The sequence below is a fragment of the Amaranthus tricolor genome, chromosome 15, assembly GCF_026212465.1.
Source record: "Amaranthus tricolor cultivar Red isolate AtriRed21 chromosome 15, ASM2621246v1, whole genome shotgun sequence".
In the NCBI taxonomy this organism is placed as follows: Eukaryota; Viridiplantae; Streptophyta; class Magnoliopsida; order Caryophyllales; family Amaranthaceae; genus Amaranthus; species Amaranthus tricolor.
Genome location: NC_080061.1, coordinates 13,946,285 through 13,968,508, shown reverse-complemented (window position 1 = coordinate 13,968,508; position 22,224 = coordinate 13,946,285). Strand labels below are relative to the sequence as shown.

At 33.9% G+C, this 22,224-nt stretch overlaps 2 protein-coding genes across 2 annotated transcripts; both read left to right on the top strand.

The window, feature by feature from the left end:
* Window positions 1–7,333: 7,333 nt before the first annotated feature.
* On the top strand, window positions 7,334–17,565 carry LOC130801055 (germacrene A synthase-like). The gene is made up of 7 exons (XM_057664816.1): window positions 7,334–7,538; window positions 7,623–7,954; window positions 9,534–9,559; window positions 10,062–10,280; window positions 10,379–10,481; window positions 16,576–16,688; window positions 17,389–17,565. The coding sequence occupies exons 1-6, from the start codon at window positions 7,334–7,336 to the stop codon at window positions 16,666–16,668; spliced, it is 978 nt and encodes a 325-aa protein (XP_057520799.1). The 3' UTR covers window positions 16,669–16,688; window positions 17,389–17,565.
* A 1,356-nt stretch (window positions 17,566–18,921) lies between these two features.
* LOC130801054 (uncharacterized) lies at window positions 18,922–19,992 on the top strand. The gene has a single exon (XM_057664814.1). It carries the CDS (start codon window positions 18,922–18,924, stop codon window positions 19,990–19,992), a length of 1,071 nt encoding a protein of 356 aa, XP_057520797.1.
* The last annotated feature ends 2,232 nt before the right edge of the window (window positions 19,993–22,224 follow it).

The window sequence follows — 22,224 nt, the reverse complement described above, 5'->3', positions numbered from 1 at the left end:
ATTAAACCTGCTTTGCTTTCTGTGTGAAGTAGAAATTCGAAAGTAGGATAGTGGCTTTTGCTGATCGAAAATAGGCTAAAAAACTGAAGAGATTTAAAAAACCTCAAAATGAAATGAGATTTATATACAATACTTATCAAATACAAGAAGATATCTTTTAGCTAATGAACAATTCTTTTAGCTTCAATCAGGTTCAAAAGGTTTGTTGCTTTTGTGTCATTATTTTTATGTTTATAAAGATTTAAGATTGAACGCAATGTTTGTGAATGATCAAGTTCTTTGGTGATTGATTGTTGATAATGTATTATTCATTTTCTATTTTTGGGATTAAGTTGGTATTCTAATGTACTTCTAGGATGTTAATTAATTATGTTCTTGGATGAGTTTAATGCTTATTTGTGTTTCGTTGGATTTGCAGATTGATAGTTTGCCATGTCGATATTTATTCGAAAGACAAAAATTCTCAACTCAAATCCACTATTCACTTTCGCAAGCTGCTTTCTATATGAAACATGTAGGATTGAATCTCAAAAACCGAGAGCTTTTGATGTGTGACACTCTTTTTGGAGTCAAGTATTCATTATTTTTATGACTAGAGTAAGTTTAAAAGTAATTGTGTCAAGTTTAAAAGCACCTTTTGATTTATTAGGACTTTAATTTGTATATGTAAATATTATTATATTATATATACGATCGAGAGTTTACAAAGAGATTATTGGTGATTATTAGAGTTAATTGGTGATTATCATTGGATTAATCATTGTTTATTACATTGTACATTATTGGATTATTTAATACTATTAAACGAAAAAAGCAAAAAAAAAAAAAGTGAAGAATAAATTTGAAGGCAGACAGACCAACCTCCGCGCCTCGCCCAAATCTCCGCGGCATGCGGAGAGCCTCCTGACCTAGCAAAAAAAAAATTAACTATTTGCTGCGGTTTTGAGGCTAACCGCAGCAAATACTCCTCTTAATTTGCTGCGGTTATGGGATGATCGCAGCAAGTAATGACCATTTTTAACCGCAGCATTTAAAATAGGTCATTTGCTGCCATCACTATTGTTTGGGGCCAAAACCGCAGCAAATAATGGCCAAAAAACCGCAGCAAATGAGATTTTTTCCACTAGTGTAAGCACTAATCTTTAATAGGTTAGGTTTGAGATACGTCTCTCAAAGAGACTAGCTGAAATTTAAACAACCCTTTTTTAAACAAAATTGAAATAAAAATAATAATCATACAATACTATAAAAATGTTGGACAATAATTCATCTTTGCTAATAATGTACTCATTAACCCCTATATTTTCTTCCCTAATCCTGCAATAGTAACCCCTCCTTCGATCTATAAAGTATATGTCTTCTAGTAAAATTTGTGCCCAAGCACGTATCATGGCAGCATGATCACCCCTTCAACAAAGAAGTGAAAACGTTTGCCAAAACTGTTACGATGCTAAGAACAATACAAACAACAATGAACAAAACAATGTTTGACAATGTAAGCTAATCAAAAGGACACAAGGATTTAAGGAGTTTCACCCAATGATGGCTACGTCCTCTGTGGTGTGTAGTTTCTGTTTATATTATATCAAAAATAAGTATAAACAACACTTCTAAATGAAGAATTACAATTGAGTAAGAGATAAAAACAAAAGGCTATGTGTTTGGCTTAGGGGTTGTGTTTGATGTGTGAGTATGAGAGCCCTATATATAGTACTAGATACTAGAATATCAATAGCTCACTTGAATACATAGTTAATATTGAGAAATGAATAATATGAAATAACTCCAAGAACTTGAAAGGTCGAAAAACAGCATCCCATGCATATCAGAAGATCCGCTCGACCGAAAGAGGGAGCTCGCTCGGTCGAGCGAACATGAGCTACATTCTGGAGCATTCTGTCTGACCGCTCGACCTACCAATATTACCCGCTCGGTCGAGCGGGTTGGTCGAGCGACCTTTCTGATCCTTCTGTTAGAATTCTGATCGAGCTACCATAAATTAAGCCCCTTCTTCTTCTTCATTAATCTTCATTAACACCCATAATTCATCATGAATACTCACCACATAATTACATCCATTTGCATTCCACAAACCAAGAGTCACACACATGATTACACACTTTAACTTGTGCACTCAAGTCACACATACCATTCATAACAAGAAGCCTAAAGCTTCTTGGTAGGATTTTGGAGATCCTCCGGCGGAACCTCCACAAAATCACGGTGTCCTTTTTAATCGGGTATGGTCACCACCATAAAAGCGTTTTGTCGCCTATTTTTCCGCTAAACGATGTTTTGTGACGACGTAAGCAACAAAAAACCTTTGTCCCCATATTGCTTTATATTTGCTGTGCATGAGTTTTCCCATCCCTTTTGGGGCGTAAATATAAGATACTCAGCATTCTCAGCCAACTCTTCTTCCATTCAAAGGATTCTTTACTTGTACCATTTTTATAAGGGAATGTTTCACACACAGCTTGAAAGAAAATTATACGATAGGATAAGTCTAAACTCCAAGAATATGTGCAGAAGCTTGAACAATCATATCCCAGTATGCGTCAAGCCAAACATGTCATGTGTAAGCTTGGCGCAAAATGTCCAAAATGGGTTAATAGCGTGTATCATGAGTCATTTGGAGCTTGAGCTTGGACCATATAATATGATATTCTCAAGCAGTCTAGGTACTACCACCTATATAAATACTGACTTGTAAGTTCGAAGACGAGTCCCAGAGATACCCTCTGAGCCCCTGAAGTTTTGTTACTTACAAAATCATCATGATCTTATGTGATACTCTGTGAAGAACGATTTAATGATTATTGTAACATCCGTTTTTTTAAAATAATAATAATAATAATAATATTAATAATAATAATAATAATAATAATAATAATAATAATAATAATAATAATAATAAATAAATAAATTTCAGAAATTAAAAAAAAAAATATAACTCTCCATTAACAAATAACTTCTCACTTCTCCCTCTAAATCTTATAACTAACCTCACTTACCTACTATAAATTAAACCAATTACCCTTAATTCATTCACATTATTACTCACACTTCATTTTTCTCCTACAAAATACTTCCTCCATCTCCCATTTTCTTAAAATTCCGTCAAAAAACGCAAAATTTCGATATTAAAGACAGCGGATTCGTAAACAGAGATTATTAGGAGCGTACGTTGTTTAGGATCGCGTGACAAGGTAATTCTCAATGTCCATCTAATTAGGACTATCCCGTTAGTATTATATGCTAAGTGATAATTAATGTGTTTAAATGAGTGCATGATTTGATATGACATATTTTGTATGATATTATGTTTTATATATTCTCAAATTATATTTACTATTATTTTTGTCAAACTTGAATTTATAATTACTATTTTTGATGAAATTTATATTATTATTTTGAAAACAAAATTAGATACGGTTAAATTTAAAGGAGAAATACTTATAATATTACTATTTTGATGAAAGTTATATTATTATTTTAATGATGTTTTTAAATGCGATTGAATTTGGGAGAAAAATATTATGATATTAATATTGCAATTGAATATTATTGAGATATATTTATTGGGAAAACCTATGATCATAAATAAAATGTATAATGTATGTTTGATTATATGTTTGTGTGCACGTGACTAATTATTAAAATATATTAAATCACGTAAAGTGTAACACGAGGGAAATGAAGCGCTTATATTTGTTGTGATCCAAGTATAAGGGTGATGAACAGGTTGTCCTGTTTGGTTAGTATAGCTGCCGACACGTATTATTATTTCTGCTACTTGATACGATGTTTGGTCTTCCTTCTATTTGTTGTGATCCAAGTAGAAGGGGTGTGCACACTAGAGTTTCCTGACACTACTCTGCTGGCCTTAAATTATTTGGAGTGACGAAATCTTGATGAAGTAGGTATAGGTGTAAAGCCTCGGCCTACTTGCGTTCTCCTTCCCTCAAATTAAAAATTGATTATGTGGTTGCCATTATTAAATATCAAATTAATAAATTGGTTTATGTGATATTATATATATTGTTTTCTCAAATTGTTTTTCTTTTAAACTCAGCAATATATTATTTTCTAAAATTATTTTCAATTTGATTATATTTTATTTTCTTAAATCATTTTCAAACTTAATCATTTTACGGGATGGAGTTGGAATTACTCAATTTCTTAATTTTGGGAGTTTTTCCCCCTGTTTTTCTTGCATTCTTATGTTGCAGGTTATTGATTGCGTGGGAATCGTGGAGTGAGGATCACCTAGAAACATAGCTTTTATTAGAGTCGTATTTCAATATAAATTTTACCTTAAGTTGTTTAAATTTTATATGGATACAGATTACGTTTCAGTCTTTTCTTATGTTGTAAGATCCTTTGTTGGATTTAAAGTTATTAAGTTATTTCTTAGTCGTTAAGCCTTACATTTATTTTATTAGAAATAGATGTGGCGGTAACACTCTCATGAGTAGGTTTTGGCTCATGTTTTTCATAAAGGGTGTTTCAAAAGTTCGACCTATTATGAGGGTGTTACAAAGTGGTATCAGAGTTTATGTTTGTTTTTGTCAAATCTTAGGGTTGTTTAGAAATTAAAGTTGCTAAAAGCGTAAATTAAAAATAGGTTAGATGGTACAAGGTAAAATCATTTTAAATAATTTAAGTAAGTTACAAAAAAAAAATTAAAACAAAATAAATTATGAGAGTGGGGACGAATGGGTTTATTGTTTTGAAGTACTTTTAAGTACTTAGTAGTAGTGTGTTATTTCTTTAATTATATTTTCATTGTCTTTCGTTTTTTTTGTTAGTTGCCTCGATTTCGTTTTTGGCGATGGATTGGTTAATGAAGTATCAGGCTAAAATCCATTGCGCTAAAAAGAGAATTATCTTTAGAGGCCCTAAGGGAAATTAACTAACCTACCAAGAAACTACTTCCGAGCCACCAAAGACCAAGCTTATCTCCGCCCTAAATCTCCAGACCCATCTTAGGAAAGGCTACCCCGTATATTTATGCTATGTAAAGGACACGAGCATGAAAGAGGACGAGTTAGGAGAGATACCTGTAGTTAAGGAGTTTGTTGATGTGTTCCCAGATAAGATTCCAAAGATGCCACCTGTGAGAGAGTTAGACTTCAAGATTGACTTAGTTTCGGGAACAAGACCCGTTTCAAAGGCACCTTATAGGATGGCACCTGCCGAGTTGCAAGATTGAAAGTACAAGTTGAGGACTTGTTGGATAAAGGATATATAAGACCAAGTGTATCACCTTGGGGAGCCCCAGTATTATTTGTTAGGAAGAAAGATGGAACATTGAGACTATGTATTGATTATAGGGATTTAAATAGTGTGATGGTAAAGAATAAGTATCCACTTCCTAGAATTAAGGATCTATTCGATCAACTTAGGGGTGCAGGAGTATTTTCAAAGATTGCTTTGAGATCAGATTATCATCAATTACGAATTGCAGAAGAGGATATAGCCAAAACAGCTTTTCGAATGAGGTATGGCCATTATGAGGTCACAGTCATGCCCTTTGGACTCACTAATGCGCCTGCTGTCTTTATGGACCTTATGAATATGACTTTTCAGCCTTACATGGATAAGTTTGTAGTTTTTTTTATTGATGATATTTTAGTATACTCTATGAATCGAGAAGAGCATGAGGCTCATTTGAGAAAAGTTTTAGAGATTTTAAGAGAGAATAAGTTATATGCCATGTTTTCAAAATGTGAATTCTGGTTGGAAAAGGTAGCATTTTTGGGGCATGTAATTACAAAGGATGGGAGTAACGGTAGATCCCTCGAAGGTTCAAGCAGTAATGAACTGGCCTACACCCACTAATGTGACAAAAGTGAGAAGTTTTTTAGGTCTAGCCGGATACTATGGGAGATTTGTGAAAAATTTCTCGAGAATCGCTCAACCTATCACAAATTTGATGAAGAAGACCACTAAGTTTCAATGGGATGAGAAGTGTGAAGCGGCATTCCGAGAGTTGAAATCAAGGCTTACCTCTGCTCCTGTGCTGACCTTACCGAATGAAAGTGGACAATATGAGGTTTATACAGACGCATCTAAGAACAAATACGTTGTGTGTTGATGCAAGATGGGAAAGTAGTAGCATATGCTTCACGACAACTTAAGCCGCATGAGAAGAATTACCCCACACATGACTTAGAATTGGGAGCTGTAGTCTTTGCATTTAAAATTTAGAGACATTATTTATTCGAAGTAAGGTGCAAGATTTATACTGATCATAAGAGTTTGAGGTTCTTGTACACTCAAAAGGAGTTGAATATGAGACAAACACGATGGTTAGAACTCATTAAGGATTATGATCTGGATTTGAAGTATTATGAGGGAAAGGCAAACAAAGTAGCTGATGCTCTGAGTAGGAAGTAAAGTCATACAATGAATGCATTAATTTTAGCAGATGAGTTGTGTGAAGAGATTCGTAGGATGAACTTAGAAGTGGTAGAGTATGGATATGTGGGTACTCAATTGAATGGAATGACGATTGAATCCGATATTTTTGAGGAAATTAGAGTGAAGCAAGTTACGGATAACAGGTTAACTAAATTGAAGAAGTTGAAGGAGAATGGTCAAGCACCTGAGTGCGAAAGTGATGAAAATGGCGTAATGAAGTATAAAGGAAGATGGTGCAAACCGTATGATGAGGAGCTTAAGACTAAGATTATGACTGAAGCCCATAATTCCCCATACTCAATACATCCTGGAGGTGATAAGATGTACAAGGATCTTAAGAAACTTTTGGTGGCCCAACATGAAGCGTGAAATTACAGGCTTCGTGGCGAAGTGTCTAACGTGTCACAAGGTGAAAATTCAAGATATGAAGCCAGGGGGAAAAATTGCAACCATTAGAAGTACCTGGATGAAAATGGGAGTCGATTTCAATGAACTTTGTAGTAGGATTGCCAAAGTCAAAAACAGGGAAGAATGCCATATGGGTGATAGTGGATTAATTAACAAAAATAGCAAGGTTCATAGCGATGAAGAATACTTAGACGATGCAACAGATGGTAGACGTGTATTTTCAGGAGATAGGGAGATTTTATGGTGTGCCTAAGGACATTGTATCAGATAGAGATTCGAGGTTGCTGTCCAAATTTTAGAGGATGTTACAAGAATCAGTGGGCACAATACTAAAGTTCAGTACTGCATTCCACCCAGCAACAGATGGTCAAACAGAGAGAACGATTCAGACTCTTGAGGATTTGTTAAGAGCATGTGTTATGGATTTTGGTGGATCTTGGGAGGATATTTGACGTATGTAGAGTTTTCTTACAATAATAGTTTTCATTATAGCAAAGGAATGGCTCCTTACGAAGCCCTATATGGGAGGAAGTGTAGGAGTCCTATATGTTGGAACTATCTTAATGAGTCGTTGGGATTAGGACCAGACATGATTGAGGAGACTACAAAGAAGGTAAGGATGATCCAAGAACGTATGAGGGGTGCGCAAGATCATCAGAAGTCGTATGCAGACAAAAGGAGGAGAGCATTAGAGTTTGAAGTAGGTGAAAAAGTTTTGCTCAAAGTGTCACCAACCAAGGGTGTCATGTGATTTGGTTGGAAGGGTAAATTGAGTCCTCGTTTTATAGGTTCTTATGAAGTATTGGAACGAATTGGGGAAGTAGCCTATAGATTAGTCCTACCTATGAACCTAGCCAAAGTCCACAATGTCTTCCATGTATCCCAACTCCGAAAATATGTCCATGACCCTTCCCATATCACACAACATGAAACCATTGAACTTGATGAAACCCTTACCTTTGAAGAAAAGCCAATAAAAATCCTTGATACCAAAACAAGATGTACCCGGAACAAGGAAATTATGTTGGTCAAGATATTATGGATGAACCAAGAAATCGAAGAAGCCACATGGAAAACCGAAGTTGACATTATAAAGCGATACCCCGAACTGTTCGAACAGGTACGTTGAGTTTCGAGGACGAAACTTTTTAAAATAGGGGGGGTGATGCGAGTCTATCAAAACCGTCCAATCTTCTTTTTCTTTTAAAACTTCAATAGTTAAACTTAAGTTCGAGGACGAAAATTTTGTTTTAAGGGGGAGTGTATGTAACATCCGTTTTTTTTAAATAATAATAATAATAATAATAATAATAATAATAATAATAATAATAATAATAATAATAATAATAATTAATAAATAAATCAATAAATAAATAAATAAATTTCAGAAATTAAAAAAATATATATAAATATAACTCTCCATTAACTAATAACTTCTCACTTCTCCCTCTAAATCTTATAACTAACCTCACTTACCTACTATAAATTAAAACAATTACCCTTAATTTATTCACATTATTATTAAAACTTCCTTTTTCTCTTACAAACTACTTCCTCCATCTCCCATTTGCTTAAAATTCCGTCAAGAAAACGCAAGATTTCGATATTAAAGACAGCGAAGTCGTAGACAGAGATTATTAGGAGCGTACGTTGTCTAGGATCGCGTGATAAGGTAATTCTCAATGTCCATCTAATTAGGACTATCCCGTTATTATTACGCGCTAAGTGATAATTAATGTGTTTAAATGAGTGCATGATTTAATATGACATTCTTTTGTATGATATTATGTTTTATATATTCTCAAATTATATTTACTATTATTTTTGTCAAACTTGAATTTATAATTACTATTTTTGATGAAATTTATATTATTATTTTGATAACGAAATTAGATACAGTTAAATTTGAAGGAGAAATACTTATAATATTACTATTTTGATGAAAGTTATATTATTATTTTAATGATGTTTTTAAATGCGATTGAATTTGGGAGAAAATTATTATGATATTAATATTGCAATTGAATGTTATTGAGATATATTTATTGGGAAAACCTATGATCATAAATAAAATGTATAATGTATGTTTGATTATATGTTTGTGTGCACGTGACTAATTATTAAAATATATTAAATCACGTAAAGTGTAACACGAGGGAAATGAAGCTCTTATATTTGTTGTGATCCAAGTATAAGGGTGATGAACATGTTGTCTTGTTCGGTTAGTATAGCTGCCGACAGATATTATCATTTCTGCTACTTGATACGATGTTTGGTCTTCCTTCTATTTTTTGTGATCCATGTAGAAGGGGTGTGCAAACTAGGGTTACCTGAGACTACTCTGCTGGCCTTGAATTATTTGGGGTGATGATCTCTTGATGAAGTAGGTATAGGGGTAAAGCCTCGGCCTACTGGCGTTGTTGTTCCCTCAAATTAAAAATTGATTATGTGGTTGCCATTATTATATATCAAATTAATAAATTGGTTTATGTGATATATATATATATATATTTTTTCTCAAATTGTTTTTCTTTTAAACTCAGCTATATATTATTTTCTAAAATTATTTTCAATTTGATTATATTTTATTTTCTTATATCATTTTCAAACTTAATCGTTTTACAGGATAGAGTTGGAATTACTCAATTTACTGATTTTGAGTGTTTTTCACTTGTTTTTCTTGCATTCTTATGTTGCAGGTTATTGATTGCGTGGGAGTCATGGAGTGAGGATTACCTAGAAATATAGCTTTTATTAGAGTCATATTTCAGTTTAAATTTTACCTTAAGTTGTTTAAATTTTATATGGATACAGATTACGTTTCAGTCTTTTCTTATGTTGTAAGACCCTTTGTTGGATTTAAAGTTATTAAATTATTTCTTAGTCGTTAAGCCTTACATTTATTTTATTAGAAATAGATGTGGCAGTAACACTCCCATGAGTAGATTTTGGCTCATGTTTTTCATAAAGGGTGTTTCAAAAGTTCGACCTATTCTGAGGGTGTTATAATTATGTAACAAATCTCTCACGAGCATTACATCCAACCCTATTTGGATTTGATTATCATTGATTTAAATTGTGTCAATCATCAAACAAGAATAAAAATAAACACATAATGATTGACAACAACCATTATATAAGAGTATAAATCACAGAATAAATGCGAATAATTGCACTTATTAAAGTTAAGAAATTTTGTATATTTAAATAAAAAAAATCTGGAGCAGGTGGACAAGAAGCCTCGAATATGAAAGAAAATTCCCCTTTGCAAGGGAAAGAGCAGCAGAGAACTACTATTGGGCATTGGGAGCGTGCTATGAACCCAAGTATTCATATGCTCGTATACTCCTAGCAAAATTCTCGATACTTATAACTGTTGTGGACAACATCTTTGATTCATATGGCACCATCGACGGATTGGATCTTTTCACTGATGCCATCCATAGGTTAGTAAAATAAAATTTGCATGAATTTAATCTTGTCTCATTTATAAGAAATTGCATATTAGTTATACGAGTATAATTTGCTATACATATAAATTCAGATGGAATAGTAGCTGTATGAATCTTGATATATTCCAAGAGCTTGAACAAGAGTTGGCTCATGAAGGAAGAACATATGCTGTTTCTTATCTTAATAAAAAGGAGGTAGGTTCATCAACTTTACCGTACCAAATAAATAGTTAAATTAAAAGTTTAAAATGATGTTTAAATTAAGAATAAGTTATATAATATATCATGTTCTTAATTTATACGAGAATCTTTCAGACTAAAAGTATAGATGCAACACATGTTCTCATCATACAAAAGGCTTAATATTTCACTTGAAATTATTGGTGAATGAGATTCAAACTCCTAACTACACTTTATATTAGTTGGAGACTAAATTCTTTGAGAGAGGTAAAGTTTCTCTGAAATAAAAAAGGAAAAATTATTTAGAATAATCTAATATTTTTATGATTTTCCTACAATAATTTCACCGATTGATTAACTATGAATAATCCCAACTTTGGGGAGTATTTGCGTTAAGTAAACTTGGTAACCGGATCACTTGCTATAGCAAGTTTTATTTTTTAAAAAAAAAGATAAATTAAAATAAAATGTCCAAAAACTATTTTTAAAATGTGAATTTTTTTTTTAATTATTCTGAGTTTTTATGTAAATTTTTATAATTTTTCTCTAATCTTACATTTAACTTTTTTTTTAAATTACCTACTATAGCAGGTCATAGGGTTACCAAAGTTTACTCAAGAAAATTACCTCTAAAATTGGGATTATTTATGGTCAATCAATAGGTGAGATGATTATAGAAAAATCATGTAAAAGTTGAATTATTTTAGGTAAATTTTACAATTAAAAAAAAAATTTGTTTATCTCCCTTTACGAATAAGATCAAATGCAATAAAAAAAATAGTTTGTTGTATAAACCAAGTTAAATTTAGTAAAAGTAAGTGTAGTTAAATGTAGTAAACACAAGTTAACTAGACAAGACTTTAGCGAATGGATAATAATTAACGAAATATTTTTTAATAACTTATATTATATAATATGATTGAGCTTTATTTTGTGTTTAGTTGCATATTCAATGCTAGGCTTATCTTCAAGAAGCTACATGGCTTCACCAAAAGTTGATTCCAACTTACGAAGAGTCCAACTTACAAAGAATATATAGAGAACGGGCGTATTTGAAGAATCAGTTTTTGGGAATTCGAATGTGCCGTGTATTCTCATTGAGCAGCCATAAATAGTTACAAAGTTATCTTCTCCTAATTTCAATCAATTTTGGCCTAAAATTAAGGAGAAGATATTGCAAAAGATATTACCTAAAATAAAGATAAATCAATTAATTAGATGTGGAATATGTCCTAAGAATATTTTCTAACAATATATTCTAACACCCCCCTCAAGTTGGAGCATGGGAAGGGACAATGCCCAACTTGCTTAATAAATTATCGAACTGCGTTTTTTCAAGAGCCTTGGTGAATATATTAGCAAGTTGCATTTGAGTAGGAATATAGGAGGGAGCGATTAGGCCATCAGTAATTGCATCACGGACAAAATGACAGTCCACTTCGATATGTTTTGTCCATTCATGGAAAACTGGATTTTTTGCAATATGTAAAGCTGACTGACTGTCACAAAATAAACTGATCGCCTTAGGGTGATGTATCCCCAAACTCAAAAGCAAGCCTTTTAACCATTTCAACTCACAAGTGATGGCAGCCATTGACCGCTACTCGGCTTCTGCGGAGCTACGGGAAACAGTATTCTTGTTTCTTTGTTTTCCATGATATAGGGGACTGACCTAGAAAAATGAGCCAACCAGTCAAAGATCTACATGTAATAGAACATGCAGCCCAATCAGAATCACACCATCCTTGAAGTGTCAATTCACTGTCTGATCGTAGCAAAATACCTTGTCCGGGAGTACCTTTCAAGTATCGTACAACCCGCAATGCTGCTTCCCAATGTTCTGTCCTGGGTTCATGCATGAACTGTGAAAGTATGTGAACAGAATAAGCCAAATCTGGCCTGGTGACTGCAAGATAGATCAACCTGCCAACAAGTCTACGATATGATTCAGGATCAACTAGTAATTCACCCGATGCTTGACCAAGTTTGTGATTTTGTTCAATCGGAAAACCAACTGGTTTAGACCCTAAGAGACCTGTATCAAAGATGATATCAAGTGTGTACTTTCTTTGACAAAGAAATAGACCGGACTCACTACGAGCTACCTCTATGCCAAGAAAATATTTCAGAGTTCCAAGATCTTTCATATGAAAACAGTCACTGAGATATGTTTTGAAAGTATGTAAAGCAGCGGAATTATTCCTAGATATGATCAAGTCATCAACATAAACAAGAACATTGATTTGCACCGAGTCACTAGTATAAGTAAACAATGAGTAGTCTGAATAGGATTGAAGAAAACCATATTCTTTCAAGGTTGATACAAGCTTGGCAAACCAACATCTAGGAGCCTGTTTTAATCCATAAAGAGATTTGCGTAGGCAACATACCTTATTTGGGTGAGTTGAATCAAACCCTGGAGGAAGTTTTATGTACACTTTCTCTTCAAGATCTCCATGTAAAAAGGCATTATGAACATCCATTTGATGCAACTCCCAGTTTTTGGATGCTGTAATTGCTAAGAAAGCCCGAATAGTGACCATTTTAGCCACATGAGCAAATGTTTCATTATAGTCAATGCCTTCCTTTTGATGATTGCCAAGCACAATAAGCCGGGATTTGAGTCGCTCCACACTTCCATCAGATTTATATTTGAGACGGTAGACCCATTGACTCCCAAGAGCACGCTTGCCACGAGGAAGATCTTCCAAGGTCCATGTACCATTATTTTCCAAGGCTCAAATTTCTTCTTGCATAGACTTTCTCCATCCTTCATCTGTCATGGCTTCCTTAAATGAACGTGGCTCTTTGTCTGAAATTATGGCTGCAATAAAAGTCTGATATCGCAAAGAAAAACTATTACAATTAATGTAATGTGCTATAGGATAAGGAGTACCTGAGGGATGCTTAGGAGACAAAGTGTTAGAAGATGTAGGAGATGGACTTCTCGTAAAGATGGTGTGTGTTACATAGTCACGATGCCGAACATTAGGAAATTTCTCCCTAAAACCACGTCCCAAATTATTATTTTGGGTCTCACTATGCTGCTGGGCTTGTTCATGATTCCAAAAAGGCTGATTTGTTGGAGTAGGAGACGTGGGAGGGCTTTGCTGGGCCTGATCCAGCCCATCTGGCGCTGTTAATCCAGGGAACAAACTAGTGGACTCCTACTGCCCAGCTGGTGCTGGCACGTTGTTGGTCTGGACCTGACGTCCAGTTGGCGCTGGCAGCCCACTTGTTTGGGCTTCTACTTGTGGGATGGTATTGTTATTTTCATTTTGATCCAAACTTTGCACCTCAATATGGTCATAAATTCCACACAAATCATCTTCACATGCAGTAAAATCATGATGAATATTATCAAACATAGGCACAATATTTTCCGGATCAATATTTGATGCAATAGGGTCAACAAACGGGTACTCGTCTTCAAAGAACTTCACATCACGGGACACCAAAAAAACATTTGAGTCCAAATCAAAAAGTTTCCACCCCTTTTGACCAAATGGGTATCCAACAAAAATACATTTACGAATTTTACTTGCAAATTTATCCCCTCCGGTTTTTTGATTTTGGGCAAAACAAAGGCAACCAAAGGTTCTGATGGTGTTGTATGAAGGTGGTTTATTAAAGAGAATTTTGTATGGACTTTTGTTTTGTAGAAGAGGTGAAGGGGTACGGTTTATTAAGTGAGCGGCTGCTAAAACACTCTCTCCCCAAAAATATATCTGTAAGTATGCTTGAAATCTCAAGGCTCTCACTACATTTAATATGTGTTTATGTTTTCGCTCAACCCTCCCATTTTGTTGTGGCGTCCCAACACAAGAGGTTTGAAACAAAATACCAGTAGCATTAAAATAATCAAGTAAACAATTGAATTCAGTCCCATTATCACTTTGAACCACCTTAATATTCTAGGAAAATTGTCTGTCAATCATAGTAACAAAAGACATAAACATTTGAAAAACTTCTGTTTTTATCATCCATCAAATAAAGCCAAACAGCTCGAGAATAATCATCAACAATGTTTAAAAAATATCTTGCACCACAAGAGGATTTATGTCTACAAGGTCCCCAAAGATCACAATGAATTTTTTCAAAAATTCTAGAAGCCTTATTCTCACTTAAAGAAAATTTATCCCTGGAATGTTTCGCACGGAAACAAATTTCACATGCTTTATTTAAACTACCCGTACTACTACTAATAGGGGGAAGAAGCTTCACTACTTTTTCAGACGGATGACCCATTCGTTTGTGCCATAACTCCAGTGTAGAAGAGCATGAACTGAAATTTGCTGATCTTGCTTGACACCATCAAAATAGAAAAGTCCATCACGTCTAACACTTGTTCCAATCAGCTCCCTCGACTGGTCCTGTATAGCACAAGATTTTGAAATGAATTGTACAGTACATTGTAAATTGTCAATCAATTGCGATACAGAAATTAAATTGCATTGTAATTTCGGAGAAAAAAGAACGTTTTTAAGAATTATTTTGCTCGATAAATAAACTGAGCCTTCTTTTGTTGCTGTCACAGTCTTCCCATTAGGAAGACATACTGGACATGAAACTTGCTGCACATCATGAAGCCACGAGTCTATACATGTGACGTGTTGTGATGCACCGGTGTCTATTATCCACATATGACAATCAAACTCACATGTTAATCTATCATCAGGTATTTTAGTGTTACCAATAAATCCAGCCAAAGCCTTCCATTGTTCGGCCGAGAATACTTGCGAATTGGACTGCCCAATTGAAGGATATGAGCCGTGGTTGTTACCTGGACTAGCTACTGCATTTGTGCGAGCCGAAACACCACGACCCCTACTGCTGCTAGCTGGCTGCGATGATGATCTCCCACGACCAGCACCCACCTGCGTCTTTGACGAACCTGGCCACCAGTCGGGATACCCAATCAATTCAAAGCAGTCAGAAACGAGATGCCCTTTCTTGTTACAATGAGTGCAAAGAAGATGGGATTTGTCTGATTTTTCCCTTTGATCAACCAGATTTTCTGATTTACCCTTTCCTGTGCAGTGCCGAAGAGCAAAACCAACAGCTTCCGGAGGTTTGTCTTCGGTCATGGACTTGGCGAGACGAACACGTTCATCCTTAATTACTAGTTGGTAAGCCCGATCAAGAGTAGGCAACGGATCATAAGAAAAAATATTAGCACGAACTTGAGCGTGATAATCGGTGTATAAACCCATAAGAAATTGATGAAGCCGTGTATTATCACGGCGTTTTTCATGCTCTAGTCCTGCTGGACATGACTCACAACAGGAACATGTAATAAGAGGTTCGTAATTATTTAACTCCTCCTATAAAGATGTCAATTTACCAAAGTATGTGGAAATCGACTTGGTTTTGGTTTGTTCACACCTAGCAATGGCAAATTTAATCTGCTGGATTCGAGGACCGTTAACAATGGAATACCTGGATTTTAGAGTATCCCATAAGCATTTGGCATCTTTGTATTTGGACAGGGTAACCTTGACTTCGGGTTCTATTGTGTTCATGAGCCATGATATCAACATGGCATGGAGAGTATTCCAATCCTCTTGTGTGTAGGGAGAAGAAGGAGATGTAATTGAACCGTTCAAGAAAACAAATTTCCTGCGAGCCTCCAACTCGGTTTGAATATCACTAGCCCACTCATCATAAATATCACCCCGAAGACGAGTCGGAGTGATAAAATCACCGGGACGATCATGTGAACTAAGGTAATAAGGGGAGGTTATGTCGATACGCAGTAGTGGTGGTGGTGGTGGAGTATTCCGATCTCCGGCCATGGTGTTCTGTTTTTTTTTTTTTTTTTTAGGTTGTATGATTTGCCTGAGCGTTTGATACCATGAAGAATCAGTTTTTGGATTTCGAATGTGCCGTGTATTCTCATTGAGCAGCCATAAATAGTTACAAAGTTATCTTCTCCCAATTACAATCAATTTTGGCCTAAAATTAAGGAGAAGATATTGCAAAAGATATTATCTAAAATAAGATAAATCAATTAATTAGATGTGGAATATGTCCTAAGAATATTTTCTAACAATATATTCTAACAGTATTTCATGTTGCTTCTCTTTATCGATTATGGCAACTCTTCAAGGCATGGGACAAATTGCAAGTAAAGAATCCTTTGAATGGTTTTCTCATAAATCAAAGGCCAAGAAAGCATCAGGTATTCTCTGCAGGATCATGAACGATATAGCTGGGCACAAGGTATGCATTTAACTTTAATACTTCACGTATGACACAAAATCCCACATCGAAAAAATAGTGAATTGATTGAGTGAGCTAATATTTCCACTATCATATGAGTTTGGGAAACAATAAACCTCACCAAGTGTACTTGCAAGTCAACGCTATTGACCCGTGGGTTTGTAGGCCCGAGCTGGGTGTCCCGTGTCTAGAAGAGTAGGCCACCGGTGAGATTATGTGATGAATTGTTACAGCCTAGACATATGAGTTTTTTAACCGGACCAAAATATAAACAAACATGACCCAATTGAAATCCAATCAATTTCGCCCATTTTTATTTTTCTATAAATGCATGTAAATGAGTTTTTTATTAAGAACTGGACAATTAAGTGAGAGAATTAAGTTTAAACAATAAGAAATTTGTAGATGAAGTAGAGAGAGAAAGATTATAAGAATGAGTTTATGGACCACAATAAATAAAGATGGTAAAAATTTTAAAAATGAAATGTTGTATAATTAATTTGAAACAAACGAAAATAACAAATGTTAATATTGCAATAACTAAAACTTGAATATTTAAGCTGATTTTATTTTACTAATTTCAGAGAGTATAATTGGTTGTTTAGACAAATTTCGGCACTTGTAAGTATTTCACCAAGAGCTGATTTAAGCTGCTAGGAAATATTCTCACCATGTTCTTCCTAATTGTGTGCATATGAAGGTTGGACACTCCTTTCTTAGTCAGTCTTGAATGGGTTTAAGCTGCATCATGTACACATTTTCTTAGCGAATAGGGCTCAGGGCTTTGCGGTGGAAGCAAGGACGGTTTTGCGGTTGTGTGTCACTAAAGGAAAAGGATTGGTGGTGGTGAGTGATGGTGTCTCCGGTGAGAGGGAGGGGTGGCAGTGGGGTTGAGTTGTTAAGGGGTTTGTATTTTTAGTTTTTGGTTTGTAATTTATCTTGTTTTTTCTATTTCAAAATGACTTGCTACAACAAGTAGTAGGTAACATCTATAACTATTAGTATAACAAAATGCTCACCTAATAACCTTTTAAATTACTTACTGTCGCTTCCTCATCATAAATTTTCCCTCTTAAAATTTAATAATGATGTTATTGTTTTTATGATTATCTTTGACTTGCTACTTTCTTATTTTGAGTATATTATTATTCTTATTTTGAGTATATTATTATTCTTATTAATTGTTTAGTACTTTTTAGGTTAAATCGCATTTAATGTATTAGAAAACTAAATATTATGTTTCATTTATTTCAATTATTTATAAAATGTTTTCAATTTTATTTATTAAATGAATACTTCCTCTGTTCTTTTTTACATGCTACATTAGCATGGGCACACATATTAAGGATTCTGATCACCTACATTATAGGTTACTGTTGATCAGGTAAAATATAATATTTTATTGTTGTTATTTTAAAAAAAAAGGAAAAATAGTTTAGATTAGATGAATAATTTCAGATTAAGATAGATTTCAGTTTCATTTCCCCCAAAAAAATATTTTCCCACCCAAATATTAGAATTCCCTCCAATATTACAAATTATCAGCAAAAGTAAAAATTTTTACACAAAAGTCAGCATTAACACATTTCATCTGTCTATAAATAGATTAAATTCTTTATAAAATTTCAACACTTCTTCATTTCAATTTCTTCATCTGCTGTCCTCCCCTTTTAAATTGTTCATAAGAATTTGGATCCAAACCTATTTCTTTCATCAACTCTACAAAACCAACAACAATCAATCAAAAACAACAAATGGCTGAGGTTCAAATTCAAGAAGAGGAATTCATTAATCCTGATATTGAGGTATTTATTTCTTTCTTTGAAAATCTTAATATAGATTGTGAATATGACATTTATAATGAGTACACAAGTGAGAATTATGGAAACATCGATGTCAGTTTGAGTTTGGAGGAACCCATAAGCCATGGTCAAACATTAACACAGGAAGAAACAGAAACAGAAACATTAAGACAGCAACCAGTAGGTAGTAAGAGGGAACTACCAGTTCAGACCAGAAAGTTAATTGTACAACAGTTAACTAGTTTGTCTACAGAATCAGATAGACGTTTGCCACGGGGTACAATTAAAACAATTGCAATGCAACATAACACATCAAGGTGGACAATAGCAAGGCTGTGGGAATCAGCCAAAACATCAATGCAAAATGGCATTGTAATTGATGTTAATAGTAGAAAAGGGGAAGAGTTGGTAGGAAACCATAAGTTTTTGACATGAATTTGCTGAATGCTGTTCCGATTGAAAAGAGGACCACAATTAGAGCAATGACCTCTGCATTAGGCATTGGTCATTCACAAGTTTATAGAATGATGAAATCCGGTATTATTAGAGCACATACGAATTCTATTAAACCAAAACTTTCTCATGACCACAAAATGAGAAGAATCAACTTCATTTTATCCCAAATAATACCACCCACTGTAGACAACATACCAAAATTTGGACTTATGTATAATGTTGTGCACATAGATGAAAAATGGTTCTACATGAGTAGGGCAACACAAAGGTATTATTTATTTCCTTGGGAAGAGGAGGAACCATATAGATGTGTGCTAAATAAAAATTTCATAGGCAAAGTGATGTTTATAGCAGCTGTTGCAAGACCTCACATTAATTCTACAGGTGAAGTGTTGTGGGATGGGAAAATAGGAATTTTTCCGTTTACAGAAACTTATTATGCAGTGAGGAGGTCAGAAAACAGACCAGCGGGTACAGCAACATTACGAGCAATAACAAGAGTTACACGCGACATTCTACGAGACAAACTAATCACTGAAGTGCTACCAGCAATAAGATCAAAATGGCCAGCAAATGGGGTGAAAGATATATGGATTCAACAAGATAACGCCAAGCCACATATTTTAATAAATGATCATGCATTCAATGAAGAAGCAAAGAAAGATGGATTTAACATAAGACTTGTTTGTCAACCAGCCTCTAGTCCAGATATGAACATCTTGGACTTGGGATTGTTTAGTGCTCTGCAATCAATTCAATTCAAGTCATTTCCCAAAGACCTCAATGATTTGATAAAGGCGGTGAATGATGCGTATGACACTTTTGAACCAAAGCTTTTAAACTACACTTGGATACAATATCAACTATGCATGATAGAGGTACTAAAAGCTAAAGGCGGTAATAACTATAAGAATCCACACATTGGAAAACAGAGACTGGACAGGCTGGGTCTGCTGCCCAGGCAATTAGAAATTCCACAAGAACTAATTGATGCAGCACGCCAATTTTTATCTCATGGTATAATTAATCTCAATGATCTTCCGTAAGATGATTGAAATTAATTATCAATATGTAGACATTTTGTAAAGGAAACAGTATGTATGACAACATTTTGTAACTATACAATTATGCATACCTCTCCATTTAGTCATTGAGGTAGTTATGTCACAAAAAAAAACTAAGCAAGTTAAACATCATTCATCATTCCAATTTTCACTTGTGTACGTTTATTTAACTCTCAGATTTAACGATTAACATCATTTGAAATTGTGCAAATGTAGGTATCTCAGCCTCATCTTAGTGCTTGAAACGACAATGAGACAAAACACATTAACCATGTGTTAATATCTCCTGCTCATGTCCAATAATCTAAGGTGGCAATGAAACACACTACTATCTACACATTTCATCAAGCAAATAACAATCATCATTGAGATATTAACAAAAAAAAACATTTTCAATAAATATAAACATCATCAATAATAATTAAATAAGTTAGAATGCTCATGAGTTAAGACCACGAATTGTCGTCTTGTGTGGCCTCTTTTGCTTAGGTTGCACCTTATCGATTAATGCATAATCCTCCTCATCTGGTAAACCGTAGTACCAAGGTGGGGGTTCTTGATCAGGATCTTCAACACAATTTAATTCCCAACATTTCAAATAATAATGATCATACCACGAACCAAAGATATTATCGTATTTTTTACATTCTCTTTGGGATTCAGTTAATGAGTCGCACGCTTTTTCCTTTGTGTCCATCTCCTTAATAATCTTATGTAGCAACAAAAACATAACAGAGGAAGTACACATAATAAAAATCTTATCATTAGTAATAGACATTAAAAAAAAACAGGTTAGATCAAAGTTTAAAAAAATCAGAATAAGAACATGGATGAGAATCATTAATCAAAACAGATCTCATCAACTACTAGAACCAGATCATCGTTTTCGTAATTTAAAACAAACCAAAAACAGAATCAAAAAACAGAATCAAAATCATAATCAAATTAAAATAAACATGAGAAAACAAAAAAAGAGATCAGATCCAACATTAAATAAATCGAAATAAGAACAACATGCAACAACATCATATTTCAAACCAGATCTGGTGAAGGACTAAAACCAGATCATGATTTTGGGATTAAAAACAGCTCAAAAACATAATCAAAAAAATAACAAAATCAATATCATAAACGTATTAAAATAAACATTAAATAAAAAAAAACATAGCAGATCAAAGTTTAAAAATATCAAAAAATGAACATGCAAGAGAATCATTAATCAAAACAGATCTCATCGACTGCTACAACCACATCATCGTTTTCGTAATTTAAAACAAACCAAAACCATAATCAAAAAAATAACAGAATCAAAATCATAATCAAATTAAAATAAACATGAGAAAACAAAAAAAGAGATCAGATCCAACGTATAAACATAAACATGAAATAAAAAGAAAACAGAGCAGATCAAAGTTTTAAAAAAATCAAAATACGAAGAACATGCAAGAGAATCATGATTTTAGGATCAAAGCATACTAGATGACGATTAAAGCAAAGTGTATAAAAAATATACCAGAAGAACTAGAGAATTTTCGGAAAACCCAGATGTAAAGCTTTAAGAGTTACAAAACCAAAGATCAGAAATAAAACCAGATCTAATCCACCCTTTCGCCAGAAATAGTGAAAGAAAACCAAAGAAATGAAATCAGAAACGAAGCCAAAGAATTGAAATCACAAACAAAGCCAAAGATGTTTAGGGTTAGAAGTTTCCAGAGAGAATGAGAGAGAAAGAGAGGGGGAAACGGCAAAGGAAGACAAATGTGATTAGGGTTAGGAAAGCACAATGCCGTCAATTTATATAAAGAAAAATCAAGGGTCAGATCTTGGGCAAACAAAATCGAACGGCTGATATTAATCCCACCATTAATATTAAGAAGTTGGGAAGGTTGGTTTAAATGGGAGAAATAAGTAATTAAGATAGTGTATTTAAATAGAGGAAATAATTAATTGGGATGGTGGGTTATGGGAGATTAGTTGAGTTTTTAATGAGAATAATAAATATGGAGGGAAAATTAATTTTAATTGGAAATAAATAAAGATTAAATAATGGTAGGTAAAAAGTTAGAGAGGTATAGAGTAGGATAAAAGTAGGGGTAGGTAGAATTTTAAATGATTGTTTTATTACCAAAAATAGAAATGTAGCAAGTAATATGAAATTGCCAAAAATGGAATATGTAGTAAGTATTATGGAACGGAGGAAGTATTATTTAGTGT

What these genes read in the sequence shown, in the direction of transcription:
- LOC130801055 (XM_057664816.1), top strand. Translation starts at nt 7,334, where the DNA reads ATGGCTCCTTACGAAGCCCTATATGGGAGGAAGTGTAGGAGTCCTATA. An exon ending in TTCACTGATGCCATCCATAG is followed by an intron (nt 10,281 to 10,378) that starts GTTAGTAAAATA and finishes ATATAAATTCAG; the next exon opens with ATGGAATAGTAGCTGTATGA. An exon ending in CTTATCTTAATAAAAAGGAG is followed by an intron (nt 10,482 to 16,575) that starts GTAGGTTCATCA and finishes CAACTCTTCAAG; the next exon opens with GCATGGGACAAATTGCAAGT.
- LOC130801054 (XM_057664814.1), top strand. Translation starts at nt 18,922, where the DNA reads ATGAATTTGCTGAATGCTGTTCCGATTGAAAAGAGGACCACAATTAGA.